Source organism: Podarcis cretensis (assembly GCF_951804945.1).
Source record: "Podarcis cretensis genome assembly, chromosome: 6".
Classification (NCBI taxonomy): Eukaryota; Metazoa; Chordata; class Lepidosauria; order Squamata; family Lacertidae; genus Podarcis; species Podarcis cretensis.
In genome coordinates this window covers 58,412,867-58,432,214 of record NC_137175.1, presented here as the reverse complement: position 1 = coordinate 58,432,214, position 19,348 = coordinate 58,412,867, and the positions used below count along the sequence as shown (strand labels likewise).

General features: G+C 42.1%; 1 protein-coding gene across 4 annotated transcripts in view; it reads left to right on the top strand.

The window, feature by feature from the left end:
* Positions 1-19,348, top strand: part of LRP8 (LDL receptor related protein 8) — a 199,220-nt gene that overhangs the window by 101,964 nt on the left and 77,908 nt on the right. For 2 of the 4 annotated variants that reach the window (XM_079980723.1, XM_079980721.1), the window contains exon 1: positions 18,728-19,088. The exons of the other annotated variants lie outside the window; for them this stretch is intronic. In XM_079980723.1, the coding sequence (XP_079836849.1) occupies positions 18,821-19,088 (268 nt within the window). In that variant the 5' untranslated portion in view covers positions 18,728-18,820. Of the gene's footprint in view, positions 1-18,727; positions 19,089-19,348 lie in introns of those variants that run through there. 4 annotated transcript variants of the gene reach the window in all.

Here is a 19,348-nt window from a genome sequence, read left to right as displayed (position 1 = left end):
TATTACTAAACAGCCACTGGTCAACACATACTGCGTATATTACTACTGAAATATATACATTGAAAAATATATGGTATTTTATCTGATCTTTCCAAAATATTAAATGCTCCTCACTTCTCCAAGCCATGGAAAGTTCCAGGGGAAGCACTATTGCAGGGGTAGTTCTTGCTACAGTTCCCATCATCACGCTGGTTGGGGCTGATGGGAGTTGGAGTTCAGCAACATCTGGAGGGCTCTACATAGGCTACCACTGACAGGCAGTGACTTCCCGAGATTTCAGGTCTTTCCCAATCCCACATGGAGATGCCATGGACTGAATTTGGGACCTTCTGTATGCAAAGCAGATGCTCCTCCACTGAACTATGGCCCTTCCCCAAGGCAACTCACATTTGTTGAATGGCAATGAAGCTGAGGATTTGTCAAAATCAAATATTAGCTTCTAAGGCCTCTCCGGGTAGTTCCTGTTTTCCATTCAGATCCATGCATCTGTCACTCCCACTGCTGCTATGTAACCTGGGGTGGAGGGGGAGAGAGACTGCCAAGAAGGCACAATGTGCTATTTCCGCACTTGGACTGCTGTCGTCTTCAACAAGTAGGTTTGAAAGATGTAAAGTGCCACTTGTGTTCATTAACATTGATCTGTGTCAGGCTGCATGTGGCAGTGCATATTTTGGAAGGATGATATGCTACAATGTCTCGTAAAGTGCCAGTCTTACGCTTTCATGAGAGGTCAAGAAGATGGGGGCATATTCATCCAATCAGCCCTAATGAGTTTCATGTAAAGCTGCTCTGCTGCCTACATGCAGAACCCCAGCCGGGTTATTCAGGTGCAGTAAGTCAGAAAAAGGAGCTGACGGGCTCTCTTAGGACAACTGAGCTTTTGCCTTTCTTTCCCTGGAAGTTCTTCATAGTATAGTGATAAGGTTATGGTGAACAAGAGAAAGCAGCACATTATAAATTGTACAGATACTGAGAAAGGCACCAATCTAGATTCTTCTTTATCATGGCAGGGATATGGAGCTTCAACAACTCCACTTCCCTTACAGAGGTAGGAACTTCCAATCTGCTGTAGCTTCATGTTGCTATTTATGGGTCCATGCATCACACTGTGGTCATTAGGATTTTGGACCAAATGCTTCCAAACTGAAAAACTGACTGTAGAGGTATTTATTTGGGTAGGAAGGCAAAGATGATTCAGAGCTCTTTCCCTTGATGTCTAGACACACCCTGTAATTAAATGAAAAGCTTGTGAGAATTAGGAAGGCAATGTATTGTGTTTTTTTGCAGTCTTTCTTCATACAGCACACAACCTACAGGCTTCCCTTGCTGCTGTGCAGCTTCTAGTGGAAGCTCTGTTCAAAAGAACAGAGATGTTACAAAAATCTTTGGGGAGCTGCACAAAATATTAACTATTTTAAATTGCAGCTTTCTCATATTTTTATGTTACATGGAATGATTTTATATAAGCCCACTTCCCTGGATAGATGATAAATTTGTAGCTCTAACTTTCAAAATTAAGTTCAAAGTTTTTATTTTTTAACTTTAATGTTTAAGGAAATGATTACTCTCTCAGGCAAGAGCTGCAACCTTAAAGGGAATTAATTGGTGAGCAAAGTCCATCTACGGCTCTCCTATTACTGTGCCACTTCAGACTTTGAAATGCTTCTAGTCTGGTATTGGAAAGCTGCTTCCCGGCTTGCTTGCTATCATTACTGATGGTGTAACAGTGTTCCTAAAAGGACCAGATGGAGAACTGGGATAAATTGAATTTGCCAGCATGTTCTCATCTTTCAAGCAGATTTCATTGATTCCCTAGTTTTTGTTCTCTAACTTTTTATTTAGCAGGTTTTTCCAGTAGAATTTTATCTTTATTCAAGGCCTCACATTTGAATAAATTTTGCCACTTACCAACTTGAACTGAATTTTGAATTCATTACCTGGAAAGAAAGACTCTACTCTCCTTTGCTTTTTTGTACTTTGTCTGAATGTCTTTTCCCAGTGCTAATGTCCAGCAGGGCTCCTGCTCAATGGAAGACAATAAGGGCAGGACAAAGTAATCTTACACCGATTCATCATCACCTTTGTTTCTTTTCTTTTGGAAGAAAGGAACTGTAGGGGGGGGAAAGTAGCGGGACTTCACCCGCTGATTGATGATGTTGAAATTAAACTGCCCAGTTCCTGCTGCAACAGGACAAGCCCATTAGTGCAAACTTATTTCTAATTTGCCAGAACTCCAAAGTGATTTGCAACCCTTGACTTCTCTAGACTTCTTTTTCCTGAGGATTTTTCTGTTATTTCTTCCCTGCTGCTTCTGTGGAAATGTGCATGTAGAAATGAGGGGGAGATGAAATGGTGCCCATTACCTACAGTTCTTCCTCTGCATTTGTGTCCTGCTGTTGTCGTCTGGCATGAGGGCTTGGAGAGAACATTGTTAGGATCTCTATAAATTGTAGAGATGGAAGGGGCTCTTGCCTTGCTCCTTTCTCTCTTTTTGAATTCTAGCTGTCCTTTCTCTTTCAGTATCCTGTTATGCAGTAGACGGCTGTATTCATGGCAGGGCACATAATGGTCCACTTGTTCTAGGTGATGGTGCATTAAAAAATAGCTTCTCATTGCCGTATGAGAATCCAAATAAGAAAACTTTGTGCCACTTTTCTGATTTCGGCAGATATTGATAACATGGGAGCCCCGGAGCTATTAGATAGCCAGAAAGAATACCTTTTGGTGTATTTTCAGGCTTCTGAATTGGTGTTATGGCAGTAATACTGGTAACATCATAAAAAGAGCCTTGGTGGAGCAGACCAAAGGTCTGCCAACTCCAGTATCCTTGTCTCCTCATGGCTAACCAGCTGCATCTATTGCCATGACTAACTGTAGTTGATAGGCCTATCCTCCATTAATTTGTCTAATCCTCTCTTTTAAAGCCATCTAGTGCAAGGATTAGGGGATGCGGGTGGCTCTGTGGTCTAAACCACAGAGCCTAGGGCTTGCCGATCGAAAGGTCACGGTTTGAATCCACGCGACAGGGTGCGCTCCTGTTGCTCAGTCCCTGCTCCTGCCAACCTAGCAGTTCAAAAGCACGTCAGAGTGCAAGTAGATAAATAGGTACCACTCCAGCAGGAAGGTAAATGGCGTTTTCCTGCACTGCTCTGGTTCGCCAGAAGCGGCTTAGTCATGCTGACCACATGACCTGGAAGCTGTACACCGGCTCCCTTGGCCAATAAAGCGAGATGAGTGCCGCAACATCAGAGTCATTCGTGACTGGACCTAATGGTCAGAGGTCCCCTTTACCTAGTGCAAGGATTAGTGCTAGTGCAGGGGGATCTCCCCCCTCTCCTTCCCCCCATATGATACTCAGATTTGCTTTGGAGGTTTAGGGCAAAGCAGTAGAACAGATTTTGGGGGGCACAAGGGAAGGGGAGATGGTTCTGTTGTGAAAGGAAAAATCCATGTGCTGTCAAAACAGCCTTAGCACTATGTTGAATACAACCCGAAAGTCTTTGAGAATTGTTAAAGTATCGTAAAGTATCAATAAGTTTTCATGCCATGTATCATCCGAATACATTTGTCAGACAGGATTGGCTGAAGATTCCTGTTGAGAGTACACTTGGCTTGTTGTTGTTACATACAGTGTTATAAATGACTTTTCAAGAGTGAATGAAATAGATGGAGGGTGGCAGGTAAAAAGAATCAGCTTTCCTGTGGAACTTTGTAACCCAAAGGAGAAATTTAGCCTGATGAAAAGAATTTGGAAAAGCTGCTCAATCTCTGGGTCAAGGGAGTTTTATTCATATTTTTTTTGTAATTTTATTTTATAAAGTATGTATAAAAAAAGTTAACTTACTTTTAACTCTGGTTTTTATGAATAATTTTAAGCCCTTCTTTTATGTTAGCTGCTTAGATGTTTTTACAATTAAGCGGACTACAAATTCTGTTAAATAATTTTTTTATGGTTGACTTTCTGCAGCAAGAGAAACAGCTCCTGTTTCTGCAGAGGAAAACAGCACCTGCTATTTTCCTCTCCCAGCTCCAGGGGTGAAATTACCATAAAATTTTAATAACCCCTGAAGCCTCTAAAATAGCTCTGGTTTTACTTCTGTGCATGTTCAGACCCTGCCAAAGGGTAGCAGGGAGGAATGAGATGGACCACACAAAGACTTAGAAGGTTGTGAGGTCAAGTTAAAAGGCACCATAGCTACCAAACACTGTACAGCCTGTTTATAAGACACATGGGGATTAGTGAGGAATAGTGGAATGAAGCTTCCCCTCAGCAAATGCTTTCCAGTCACCTAACCGTTACCAAGACAACTATGGCCTTTGGAATACAAATTATGTTTTGGGGTGCCACAGCAAAGTTTGATGGCAACTAACCCTGCATGCAAATTTAAATGACAACTGAGTAAACAACAGCTACTATAAACCATCAGAGGAATCAATGGGAGCTGTAGTCGGTTGGGGAGGGGGGAATGTTACACAAAATGGAGCAAGTAGAGGAGGAGACACAGACATTCACGCACAAATCCATTGGCCTTGTAATTCATGACTGCTGAGACTTGGAGCTCTAACTCCCTAGGAAACATCAGTTATTCTTGTCCTGAAAGTCAGCCACGAACATGGCCTGGGGTTAGGGGTAAAAGCTTTGGACATGAGAAGACTGCCGGTCCTCTGTGCTTTAGAAACTTTGAAAGCAGAGGGGGTCATGGTGACTTGGTTTTGAGTATTCCTGAAAGACAAAGATGTTATTACTTTGCCCAGTTGGATTTGGTACATTAGGCAATCTAAACTTCCAGCTGAGCCGTTCAACTAAAGTATGAGACTGGCTTTTTGGACTCTCAGGCTTTCAGCAATATCACTTGCACCACTGAGCACAGCAGCAAGCACACAAAAAGTGACCTGGAACAATACCATGCCAAGACTGATGATGTCCATTTATTATTATTTTGTCCTTTGATTATGAACACATACTCAACTGTGATAGAGATGTTCTGAAATGTTCAGAAATTTTGTTTCCCCGTGTTTGATGAGGGACTTCCAAGTTTTCATTCTGAGAGGAGTCTCTTTGTTTCATTAACAAATTTTGCAGAAAACTTGAAAACACTCAGGTTTGCTTACTTAGTAATGATGTTATTTTCACAGCAGTTGTGTGACAGAGATTTAGCTGAGGGCTCTTGAGACTTAACAACTTTGCAGGCAAGCAAAGATTTAAATAGGATTCCACATTCTCACACCAATTCTGACTCTCAATGAAAAATTATTCCTGAAGATACTGCTAGTGTTACTTGAAATCTATATCCTGTTCCGAGCCTGCTCTCATCCCAGCATGTGAGTTGGCCTACCTTCTTGAGAACACCTTCTTATAGTGGAACTTGCTACTTAAACATACATAGGATTGCATTGCATGGCTGAAATCCTAGGCATGATTAATTTGGGGTTAAGCATCATTGAACTAAAGAGGTCTTGCTTCCAATAAACTGTGCATAGGATAGGGCTGCATAGCTTTTTGTTCTGTCTCAAATTCATCTCGGTGTCTATTAATCCAACAATCTGTTATCATCTATCCCACTGCTTTCTGTTTTTACATGTCCCAGACTTCAAGGAGTGGGAGCCTAAAGTAGCTGAACATTTGAGGTATGTCTTTGGTGGCTCCGTTTTCCTACTTCCTGAGTAATGATTCAAATCCCAGATACCTCTGAATGTTAAAATATACAGCAGACTCTGTTGCACCTGCTAATTATGCATCTATAATCTATGTTTTAAAACCTATCTATCTTTCTGCAAAACCAAGGGAGTCACTGGCAGGCAAACACTTGCATATTAAATATATTGGAATAAAAGAACCCCATTGCTCTTTCTTGGAACTAAAAAGATCTAAAACTGTCTTTGAAACTGTTAGTTGTGGGGGGGAAATAAGATGGTCCACTGAAGCCAAAACAGCAGAAGAGTGCAGGAGATCCTCAGAGATCTGAACACCTGAAATATGAATTGGCAAGGCAGGTACCCCTTTATCATCACAAATATTTTGTCCTTGGTAGCTGCCCTTGTGGCTGGACAGAGCCACCCTTGCGGCACTGGCATCATTTCAGCTTACTTGGACATGGCTAGATGAGGCAGAGCTGTGTTGAGACCAGGGGTGCACCAGCAGAGCCTCAGCTATTGTGGCAACAAAGTGGGGGTGTCAGTGGGAATAGAGAGAGGAGGAATGAAGGTGGGGTGAAACAACACAGGCAGCACAATCTCTTGCATTGCCCCGGATAAGTTGGTAGATGCAGGAGATGTTAGAAAGTGATGATGGAATAACATAATTCGTACAAATATTTCTGAGTTAATGGCCTTATTCTGTTCTAAAGGGTCTGCTATATGAGGAAGGTTTGTTTGTTTGTTTGTTTGTTTTTAAACTGTTCTGAATTGATGTTCTTTCACTGTCCCAATATGTTCTACAGCAGAGAAAAACACTGTTTCTTTGATTACTTGCTTTTACTTTTGTGGAAACACGCTGAGAAGAAAGGGATGGTTTGTTAATATATGGTGCTTTATGGGCAAATCTTTTGGGGAAAGAAGGGGAGATTATCTCACACTGAAGCAAAAGGGAAGAGGCATGTTGATTGTAGCTAGGATTAATTTGATGTAATTGCCTAAATTCTATAAACTGCAACCAAGGCTTCCAGATATAAATAATGCATTTTAATTAATAGGTTGCCAGGAGCTGTAATGAAACTCAGGTCAATCTGCAGAACTACGGCGCCTGGCATTTTTAATAACTGGAATTTATTTGTGATTTTACTGCGCTTTGTGTTCCACCATCTCCTGATGATCTGAAATATGGGGCCAAATCTAATTTCCTAATGTAAGTAGCCCTATAGAAGTCAGTAAGGCTTCTCGCCAGTAAGAAGTTAACCTTCAGTGTTAATCATAAACTGAATGAATGAACAGTTGTTTACCCTTCATGTAAGACTTTCAGGGTCGTAAACAATAATGTTAAAATTGCAATAGCCAGTGAAATAGCTCTGTTTGTACAATGGAACTTCCCTTCCCTTCCCTCTTCATGTGTGTTGGAGGAACCCTTTGTTGTTGTTGTTTAGTCGTTTAGTCGTGTCCGACTCTTCGTGACCCCATGGACCAGAGAACGCCAGGCACTCCTGTCCTCCACTGCCGCCCGCAGCTTGGTCAGACTCATGCTGGTAACCTCGAAAACACTATCCAACCATCTCGTCCTCTGTCGCCCCCTTCTCTTTGTGCCCTCCATCTTTCCCAACATCAGGGTCTTCTCCAGGGAGTCTTCTCTTCTCATGAGGTGGCCAAAGTACTGGAGCCTCAGCTTCACAATCTGTCCTTCCAGTGAGCACTCAGGGCTGATTTCCTTCAGAATGGAGAGGTTTGATCTTCTTGCAGTCCATGGGACTCTCAAGAGTCTCCTCCAGCACCATAATTCAAAAGCATCAATTCTTCGGCGATCAGCCTTCTTTATGGTCCAGCTCTCACTTCCATACATCACTACTGGGAAAACCATAGCTTTAACTATACGGACCTTTGTTGGCAAGGTGATGTCTCTACTTCTCAAGATGCTGTCTAGGCCTGTCATTGCCCTTCTCCCAAGAAGCAGGCGTCTTTTAATTTCGTGGCTGCTGTCACCATCTGCAGTGATCATGGAGCCCAAGAAAGTAAAATCTCTCACTGCCTCCATTTCTTCCCCTTCTATTTGCCAGGAGGTGATGGGACCAGTAGCCATGATCTTCGTTTTTTTGATGTTGAGCTTCAGACCATATTTTGCACTCTCCTCTTTCACCCTCAATAAAAGGTTCTTTAATTCCTCCTCACTTTCTGCCATCAAGGTTGTGTCATCTGCATATCTGAGGTTGTTGATATTTCTTCCGGCAATCTTAATTCCGGCTAGGGATTCATCCAGCCCAGCCTTTCGCATGATGAATTCTGCATATAAGTTAAATAAGCAGGGAGACAAAATGCAGCCTTGTTTTACTCCTTTCCCAATTTTGAACCAGTCAGTTGTTCCATATCCAGTTCTAACTGTAGCTTCTTGTCCCACATAGAGATTTCTCAGGAGACAGATGAGGTGATCAGGCACTCCCATTTCTTTAAGAACTTGCCATAGTTTGCCATGGTCGACACAGTCAAAGGCTTTTGCATAGTCAATGAAGCAGAAGTAAATGTCTTTCTGGAACTCTCTAGCTTTCTCCATAATCCAGCGCATGTTTGCAATTTGGTCTCTGGTTCCTCTGCCTCTTCTAAATCCAGCTTGCACTTCTGGGAGTTCTCGGTCCACATACTGCTTGAGCCTTCCTTGTAGAATTTTAAGCATAACCTTGCTAGCCTGAGAAATTAGTGCAATTGTGCGATAGTTGGAGCATTCTTTGGCACTGCCCTTCTTTGGGATTGGGATGTAGACTGATCTTCTCCAATCTTCTGGCCACTGCTGAGTTTTCCAAACTTGCTGGCATATTGAGTGTAGCACCTTAACAGCATCATCTTTTAAAATTTTAAATAGTTCAGCTGGAATACCATCACTTCCACTGGCCTTGTTATTTGCAGTGCTTTCTAAGGCCCATTTGACTTCACTCTCCAGGATGTCTGGCTCAAGGTCAGCAACCACACTACCTGGGGTATATGAGACATCCGTTTCTTTCTGGTATAATTCCTCTGTGTATTCTTGCCACCTCTTCTTGATGTCTTCTGCTTCTGTTAGGTCCTTTCCACTTTTGTCCTTTATTATGGAAATCTTTGTACGAAATGTTCCTTTCATATCTCCAATTTTCTTGAACAGATCTCTGGTTCTTCCCATTCTATTGCTTTCCTCTATTTCTTTGCATTGCTTGTTTAAGAAGGTCTTCTTGTCTCTCCTTGCTATTCTTTGGAAATCTGCATTCAATTTCCTGTATGTTTCACGATCTCCCTTGCATTTTGCTTGCCTTCTCTCCCCCGCTATTTGTAAGGCCTCATTGGACAGCCACTTTGCTTTCTTGCATTTCCTTTTCATTCGGATGGTTTTCGTTGCTGCCTCCTGTATAATGTTACGAGCCTCCATGCATAGTTCTTCAGGCACTCTGTCCACCAAATCTAAATCCTTAAACCTGTTCCTCACTTCCACTGTGTATTCATAAGGGATTTGACTTAGATTGTATCTTACCGGCCCAGTGGTTTTTCCTACTTTCTTCAGTTTAAGCTTGAATTTTGCTATAAGAAGCTGATGATCTGAGCCACAGTCAGCTCCAGGTCTTGTTTTTGCTGACTGTATAGAGCTTCTCCATCTTTGGCTGCAGAGAATATAATCAATCTGATTTCGATGCTGCCCATCTGGTGATGTCCATGTGTAGAGTCGTCTCTTGTGTTGTTGGAAAAGCGTGTTTGTGATGACCAGCTTGTTCTCTTGACAGAACTCTATTAGCCTTTGCCCTGCTTCGTTTTGATCTCCAAGGCCAAACTTGCCAGTTGTTCCTTTTATCTCTTGACTCCCTACTTTAGCATTCCAATCCCCTATAATGAGAAGAACATCCTTCTTTGGTGTCACTTCTATAAGGTGTTGTAAGTCTTCATAGAATTGGTCAATTTCAGTTTCTTCAGCACCAGTAGTTGGTGCATAAACTTGGATTACTGTGATGTTAAAAGGTCTGCCTTGGATTCGTATCGAGATCATTCTATCATTTTTGAGATTGCATCCCAGTACAGCTTTTGCCACTCTTCTGTTGACTATGAGGGCCACTCCATTTCTTTTACGGGTTTCTTGCCCACAGTAGTAGATATGATGGTCATCCGAACTGAATTCACCCATTCCCGTCCATTTTAGTTCACTGATGCCCAGGATGTCAATATTTATTCTTGCCATCTCATTTTTGACCACCTCCAACTTACCCATGTTCATGGTTCTTACATTCCAGGTTCCTATGCAATATTTTTCTTTACAGCATTGGACTTTCCTTTCGCTTCCAGGCATATCCGCAACTGAGCGTCCTTTCGGCTTTGGCCCAGCCGCTTCATCAGCTCTGGATCTACTTGTACTTGCCCTCCGCTCTTCCCCAGTAGCATGTTGGACGCCTTCCGACCTGAGGGGCTCATCTTCCAGCGTCATAACTTTTATATGCCTGTTGTCTTTGTCCATGGAGTTTCCTTGGCAGGGATACTGGAGTGGCTTGCCGGTTCCTCCTCCAGGTGGATCACGTTTGGTCAAAACTCTCCACTATGACCTGTTCATCTTGGGTGCCCTGCTCGGCATAGTTCATAGCTTCTCTGAGTTCTTCAAGCCCCTTCGCCACGGCAAGGCAGTGATCCATGAAGGGGGGAGGAACCCTTAGAACACGTAATGTGGGGACAGGGGCAGCTGATCCCATTTCACTGCCAAAGGGGCCTCCCCACCCCCACAGCAGCTTCCAGGATGTGCAAGATCTTGCAAGAGGTGCACAAGTCCCCTCCCCCCCAGAAGCTGGGGGGGGGGGGGCGCCGCCTGCCATGGGAGAAGCAAAGAGGAGTGAGGTGGCGGTTTCTCACTGGAACCCAGTAGCTTTTCCTGCTGCTGCTGCTTCTCTCCTGCAGGGTCACCACCCCTTGGATTCTGTCGCCTGAGGCAGCTGCGTGGAGAAGAGGAAAGGGAGGGGAAGTTCCATTGCACAGCTGGAAGCCTTAACACTAATGGAACTGCTTCCATAAGCACATCAACATAATAAATAACCACTATAGTGGAACCTCGGTTCTTGAACTTCTCCGTTGATGAACGTTTCGGAACCTGAACACCGAAAACCCAGAAGTAACTGCTTCAGTTTTTGAACGATTTTCATTTTGAGTTTCCCTATTGAACTGAGGCTTCCGCTTTCGGTTTTCGAATGTTTTGGAAGCCGAACGGTCTTCCGGAATGGATTACATTCCAAAACCGAGATTCCACTGTACAAATAAAATAAGCAGCACAAGCAAAAATAAAATATACCGGTACTCACTTATTTCATCCCCATCCCCCCCCCCAAATCTACCTGTTTTTACTTGTCCTCTGAATAAAATTAATGCTGATGCATGACTTACCTACATGCACCTAAATGGCTTTAGATCACAGATAGATTTCGTGGTACAAAAGCCAATGGCAGACAGAATGGGACTCACTAATATGGTAAGCATTTTCATAGTGCTTTTGAAATGTTCAGAGAGTTGTAGTCTGGCCACCTCTGGAGGGCCCTGGTGCCCCATTCTCTGCATTAAACTGTAATTTATTTTAAACTATAGTTTAATATGAATGAGTAGTGTGCCAGTACATGCTGCTCAGATTTTCCTAGCCCACTCCACTCCTGCTAATCCTTTTCTGTGCAAGGGTGGAAATAAACTAGAAGCTAGCTTTCTTTACACGTGAACCAGTGCTTGTGGGGTTTTTTTTGGTGAAAATTAACCATGAGCATTGTGTTCACAAGTAACATGAAGTCAGCCTCTGGAATGTTTCCTTTCTGACACTGCAAAGGATTTTGCATTAAACCATAGTTTAAAATAAACTTTGGTTTATTTTAGTATGTGAACCAGTTCACACACCCATCAGCATATTTGTAAAGTGAGGGTTTTTTTGTTCCAGTGTGCATCACTTTGAATTTACTCTCTGCATTTAGGTGTGATAAAATTACTTTATTAATCTTTGCATTGAAATTGTGTAAGGTGGGACGTACTGTTTTGCTGAGGGCTGTAATGTAAATCCTTAAGCGACTCTGATTATTCAAGTTATTGCATGAGCACGAAAAACCAAGGAAACCAGCACTTTGTGTTAGAAAATTAATAGACATTTGCTTGGCATCGTTCCACTAACAGGCTTGGGTTGGAAGTGAAACCTGCTGTTCAATTTGCAACTGATGTTGGCTTTGGAAAGGTTTATTAAAATAGCTTTTATATTTAATTCAGCCAGCTTTATTGGTGATCAGGTTCAGTCAAGTCCAAAGTGAAGTGTGTCCTCATGAATAAACGGAACAGTATTATACTTCCAAATCTTTGTTCTTTATTGTATATGGTCAAGTTACGAGAGATGTCTGTCTTCATCTTGGTGTTCTTCATGTTGCATTTTATGTGTACAATTTCCATTCATTGGAAAGCCTTCCTACTGCAGATAGTTGCCATCATTAGCATCTGTTGCAGGTGCTTCTTTTCCTTTCCTTTTAAAAACATAACCCTTGTCTTATTTTAACTCAACACAAACATTTTAAGTCAATTGTCTACATTCTTGAGCACTTAAGTGTTCGATTTTGCTTAAATGGAAAACTTGGATTGTATAAAGTTTGTGCTATGCAAAATAGACTTGAGGGATACAAGCAGTTTTATGGTTGCATTGTTTGTTACTGCTTTGAATGGTGGGAAATTCCTGTAATACTTGTGGTTATCAAATTTGCACCTCTTGCATTGCGAATTCAGGATTCTCTTGCTTTCACCATGAGAATGTGGCAATTGTTAACAGCTTAATTTTTGAATTGCTTTAAAAATGTAATCCTTTTGTTAATGGAGTTGTGAGTTACTAACAAACATTATGATTCAATTTAAGGTGACTGCATAGTGTATAAAGCTATTTCACAATGCCGTGAAATTTTAAAAAGCAAAAAAACTCAGGCACAGTAAGGATTTTTTTTCTTTTCTTTTGCAAAGCAGAGTGATCTGGGCACATTGCTGCACATTTAATTTCCTATTCCATAGATTAGCCCAACAACTCATTTCCCAGTCGGCTGCTAGCAACAGATTCTGCTCATAACTCTAATAATGCCTTTTCTTGATAGTTCCAGACTGCTTTCTCGTTGCACACAAGCATCTGGGAAAAGAAACAAGCATTTCTGTATACATTTGTAAATAATACATTATTACACGTCTTGTTTCCTTCAGATGAGAGAACAGACTGAACTTTTAGTGCATCCATATGGTGAGTTCCAGTGTAGTGCAAGGGGGCACTCATCCATGCAATGGAATTTCTCACTCCTCTCTTCCTCCCTGCTGGCCCCCTCCCATGCATTACCAGTTTTGGGGGGCTCACGGGGGTGGAGGGCGGAGAATAGAAACAGGAAGTCCTGTTGCACAGTTGGATTTCTGCTCCATACAGTCCCGCTTTCCCTTAGGACGTCCCTATTTTCATTGGAGAAATGTTGAACAGCCTCCCCTGACATGGCTCTTGTCTTTTGCACTGGCCTGAATTTGCACAAGCAGAAGCTCCTCTTAACATGGAAGTACCTATCAAATGTGTATGCAAAATGTGTGTTCCAACTTAGAAAAAAAAAGGGTAATAAGCCCTGGGCATTTTGTGTATTGAATTCAATTCCCATGGATTTATCCAATCATTTACAAGGCATATGTTAAAGTCTGGCATGCACATTTTGCCTGGGGACACACAAATATTTGAGTATGCAGAGACTGGCATATTAATTTAGAGGTCTTGTCGACCTGCTGCAATATTTTTATGCCTTTGGGAACAAGATGAGCAGACCTTTTAAAATCAAGTGTGTAAACTCAATATATCCTGCAAGCTGGGCTTTTATTGAACAGAGCAAATCTCAAAGTTGGGCTTAGATAGTTGCTGAGCAGGAATCATTGTCACTTCCAAAATTTCTGACTGGACACAGACAGTGCAACAGAAGATGCTAAACTGAAGGCAGCTGTCATCTGCCGGCTTGAAACCTGCTGAGTTTACAGTCAGATGACATTGCTATTTTCCAATTTGAGGCTCTATGAAGATGCAGCTTTTGTACATGTCACAAACCTTGTCACAGACCTTTGTCTACATCATAGGTCTCCTGCTAATAAGGTGCTTGCAAGTATGCACTCAGTGATACTGTATATCCTCTCAGCCGTGGCCCTTTATGAAGATGTTCCAGGAGACTGGATGAGTATTTCTTGTGGGGGTGCTACAGAGCACTATATTTTTCCCAATTCTATTTGACATCTATATTGGGTGTGGTCAGCAGGAGATTTGGAACTAGATGTAATTAGTGCATTGATGATATCCAACACTCTTTCTCTCTAACATCTGGATCAGAAATGGATGAAAAGGCCATGGACCAGTGTCTGGATGCAAGCAAATAAACTGAATCTGAATTCTGGCAAGACAGGGGCTCTATGGTAGAGTGGTTCCCAGGTTCCCAGGTCTGGGAAATTGCCTGCCCTGGATGGGGTTGCACTCTACCTGAAGGGGCAGATGCATAGTCTGGAGGTGATCCTAGATCCATCAGTGGAGCCACAGGTGTCGTCAGTGACTAGGAGTGCTTTGTTTTACCAAATCCGGCTGATAAAGACAGCCGTGACTGTTTCTGGACTGAAATAGCTTGAGAACAGATGTCTGCGCACTGGTAACCTCAAGGCTGGATTCCTGCAATGTGCTGTATGTACAGTGTGCTGTACACTTGAGGTTGGCCCAGAGTCTGCAGCTAATGCAGAATGTGGCCCCTAGTTTGCTTGTGGGGGCAAACTAACACCAGCATATCACACCTTGGTTAGAGAATTTGTGCTTGCTGCCAATCTGCTACTGGGCCAAGTTCAAGGTTTTGATACTAATAGATAAAGTCCTACACCACTCAGAATCTGGTTATGTTTTATATAGGCAGTAGGTCTCTGAATTTTGCAGGTGAGGCACTGTGTGTTCTACCAATGCCTGGGCTTGGTAATGGAGCAGGAAACTGATAGTTAGTCCAGACAAGACAGAGATATCATTGGTGGGTGCTTCATCTGTCAAGGCTGGTGTATTCAACTTACCCTAAATTATTTTGCACTTACCCTAAAGGAGCAGGCTCATGGATAGGGTGCATTGTGTGTGCTCCTAGATCTAGTATTGTTGCTGAGCATCAGGGGGCTTGGTGGGATGGAGTGCTTTTGTCCATTTCAGTTGCAATCCTAGGTGAACAGAGATAGTATTGCAACTGCTACCCATCCTCTGGTAACCTCCCTGTTGGATTTCTGAAGTGTGCCTTCCTTACTTGCCCAGACCTTGAGAACTTTCTCAGAAGCCTGTCTCCAGGTTCCCCATCTAATGAAGTGAGGCGAATAACTGCTAAGGATAAAGCTTTTTCAGTGACAAAATCCCCTCCGCAGAGAGGCTCACCTTGTCTTCTAGTTACTAGGAGAAAAGCTTCCTGCTCCTCCCAGGCCTTCTTAATAATCCATTGATTGCTTTAGTTTTTGGACCATGTTCCCTTGGCTGGTTTTAGTGCTGGTTTTTGTTGTTTAAATCATTTTAGTGGTAGTGCCATGTGCCAATTCTAGGAGGTTTTTTGTTGGTCTTTTTGCTTTTGTAATTATTCTTCGTGTAAACTACCCTGTGAACTTGGTTGGATGAGCAGCACACAAATGTAAATAAATAAAATTCTTTTCAGCTGCCAATTTCCTGCGTCTTTTCCTTAGGCTCTTAGTTCCTCACCTTCTTATCTAACAGCAGTGGTACCTGCTTTTGTGACCCATTTCCTCAAGCATGCACCATTCCCCTTCTTCCCAGACCCTCAGACTGCCATCACCACAAATCTCTTTCCTTACCTGTTGACATTGTTTACGTCCTTCTTCGGATCATGCCTGTAATCTGATCTTTCAATTTCTGCAAACATAACCCATGTCTGATTGCAACAGAACTGTTACAGCTTGCGGATTTGTCATTGCCTTGTTGAATGATCCCATAAAAACCAGAGCAGATGGCTGCCTTTAAAGCAGCCGTTTATATAGTGTAGCACCCTTTCTCTTTTATCTTCTCCTTGCATTTAAATCATTAAACAAAAAGAACTGCCCTTCCCCAGCAATTCCAAAATCACAAGCACAAAAGAACAGATTCAGCCCTTGGTAACTGTTTTGAATGGCCACTGAAATGCTCATTGGAAAAGATTAATTTACATTTGATGAGTGTTTGAAATTGCCTTGTGGGCTAAAATAAACAGTTGGGTTTTATAAAAAAAAATAAAATTCTGTTATAATTTTGATGTCAAAACATCTATAAGAATGCTTGTACCAGGATGCACTTTCTCTTTGTTTCTAAGAATTGTTTTTCCTGTACAATATTCAATAGTCATTGATCAAGAGGGGCTGTACAGATGCTGGCTGATCTTGAGGGTAACCAATTTGGTAATACCTTGTAAGACAGGGAAGCTCAAATTTCTCTCTTCCAGGAACAACAAAGTCAAACTGAGCAGGGTTGTGTTTTTATGGGGGGTCTTTTGCACCTGTTTCCTGACAAGGGATTTAACAGGGAAGGAGTGGTAAGTGGGGCGACTACCTCTAGCAACCCATCCAATGCATGGCTCTGACTCTGGCAGGCTGATGACATTCTTGAAGAGGCACCATTTGCTTACCAGCATGGCTGGCAGCTGAAAAAACAAACAAACTCATTACACCTGTAGTAAAAGGTAAACTGATCTGACAATTGCATTTGTAGACCCCTGTCAATTACTGGGTATATAGTGGTTTTAGCCAATGAGATGGCAGGGTGGGGGGAGTTGGCGGAGGAAAGGAATTGCAGCTTGGCAGGAGTAGGTGAGACAAAGAAAGGTTATTAGACAGCTTATATTTTTCCATGAAGCTCACTTGTTTTTTCCATAATAAAAAAAATCCTTCCAGTAGCACCTTAGAGACCAACTAAGTTTGTTATTGGCACGAGCTTTCGTGTGCATGCACAGTTCTTCAGTTTTTTCCATGTTACCTTTCTGTTCTATGTGAGGAAATATTGGGCAAGTCTATGATGTACATTTCCTTAGATAAATCAATTGAGATAAATCAATTTTCATATACAATTTAATATTCAGCATTCCTGGTGTTTAAAATGTTTAAACTGACAACTGTGAAAAAGCTCATTATGATGCACAGATAAGAAATGGATAAACATAAATGGAATTTTATCTTCCCTTTTTTTTAAAAAAAAAAAGTCAGCTGCAATTAGAAGTCCTTCGCATCCTTAGAAATAAGTCACATTGAGTGCAATGGGGCATACCGCCAGGTAAATGTGTTCAGAATTGCAAATTTTCAATAAATATACATTTTTAAAAATGTACAGCAAAAATCAAGACAAAAGAATTCAGTTCAAGCCAAGTGTTCAAAACTCCCTGGGTGCCAGTCCCTGCTGCTGTCTCTCACTCCTGCTTGTGCAGCCCACCTTCATTTGGGAAAGCGGAGACTTTGAGCTCTTCAACCTGGTGGAAGAGGTCCTGAAAAACTTCTGCTCCTGGTGGTTGGACAGGAGTAGTGAACAGTGTTATAGTTAATTGCTGTAGCTTGTCTTCGCTTGCCCTACCCCACTGCCCTGGGGTTATAAACGGCCCATGTCACCATTAAGAAAAAGAGGTAGGAAAAGGCCAATACATATGAGAATTGTCCCTGCATTAAGTGACTTTTCTTCTTTAAGTTCTCAAAATTCTTAACCTAGCTTAAGGTTGTCATCTGCGCTAGCCAGATGTTTAACTGATAATCAATCACAGTCCATCATTCAAAAAATAAGACTTTAAAGCCATCTTGCCCCAAAATGGCAACTAGACATTCCATTTTGGTGACTGCAACCTAGGTTTAAGAAGCCATTTGTTCCCCATCTTATATATCTGAGTTCCTAATACTATTCAAGGATGCTGTCTTACTGCCACATCAAATGTTGTCTGATCCCCAGCTCTTTGCTCTGCAAAGTTCATCTGAAAATGTTAATACATGAAATATACTTGGAGTGGAGTGTGAATTTCAGGCTCTTTATTCAGCTCATAGTAGCAATGAATGAATCTTTCCCCAAAACGTCTAGCTATATATACATGATTTACACAATGGGCCCCGTGTGATTGGCTAATTCTGGGCTGCTTCTGTAGGCCAATCAGGTTGCGGATTCACTTCCTCCAGAAGCCTGATTGGCTGCTGCTGCAGGCCAATCAGGTTGCTGATTCACTTCCACCTGGAGCTGGATTGGGTGGCTTCTGTGGACGAATCCGACTGCTTCATTCTGGATCCTATTGTTCTAGGATTCAGCTCAGTACATAACATACAGGTTATCTTTATTTCAAACAGCAGCCATTAGAAACTTGTTTGAGTAGCAAAGGAATCCCTCTGGTTCTTTCCTAGCTGAATTGTTTTCCACACAGTTTAGGGAAATGATGATTATAAAAGCTTAATATCTTCTAATCTCATGCATTGTGTTGCACTCTTGAGCAGCAGAAACAGGCTCAACAGCAACAAATAGTAGCAGCGGGAGGGGAGCCACCCTTCTGCCAATAGCATTGTTGCTGCTAACCTAGATGAGCAGGCAAGTCGTTCTCCCCCCACCCTCAGTTCCCATCTATAAAATGGGAGGTCTCAGTCGCCTCCCTCACAGCTTTATTATGAGGATGACATAATTATGGCAAAGTAATTCAAATACAAATGAGTGACATGGAAATGTGATAAACAGTAAAAATAATAATAATGAAGAAATGGCCCACGAGTATAGTTTTGCCAAGGGCCTACACTTTCCCCCGAGGAGCGTTATATTTAGTGATTTGGTAGCAAATGAATTGCCTGTGTGAAATCTTCCAAGGTTAATCATATTCAGTGGCATTTGTTTAAATATATTTGTTTTAATTAAGAGAAAGGATTTGCACGCTGGGGGTGTGTTCACATTTCAAGATCCCTGAACTCTGTTGCGGTAGGAATAATTACAGCCCGGGAGTTTTATGTGTCTCTGCAGTGTCCTTTTGAGATATTTAGATGGCTTCTGTTGAGATGAAAGACCGTATGGATTTCTTTTCCTCTATTAATCTGGCACAGAATACCAGACCTCCTGGGTCAGTTTGCTTACCAGCAGTGTTTGTCCCTGCAGTTTAATCTGCAGATGTTGGCTTGGCACATATGACATTGCAGAGGAGAAGATGCTTCAGCCTGTCTGATTGTCGGGATGCACATCAAGCACATTAACATCTTCCAAAGGCCATCTTGTGGTTTATTGTCAACAATGTATTTCTTCTCGCCTTTTGTGATTTCTCATAATAAATTAGTTGTGCTTCCAAAAAAACAGTGCCAAGGGAACAAAGCAATCAGTGACACCATCTGCTGCCAGCAGGTTTGTGTGTTGAAGGAGCTGCATATCTCCATCACTCAGGAATGTCGACGGACCCTGATGCTGGCAGCAGTCCCTTGCTTCAAAGCCACAGGCCTGGGCATGTGTGAGTAGATCAGCGGGGAAATGGCTTTGTCAGACTAAGGTGAATAAATAGGTTTGGCAGTGGCAGGCTGGAAGCAGACATAACGGGCCCCTTGGGTGCAATGTTACTATCATAAGTTAGATGCTTAAGGCTGAAGCAGATCAAACAAAATGTGAAAAATTACTGGCCGCATACTTTATGAAGGCCATTAGACTTTAATGCTGTACTATCTAAATTCTTTTGATCTTTCCCTAAGAAGAAACTTTTGATCCTGAACATGG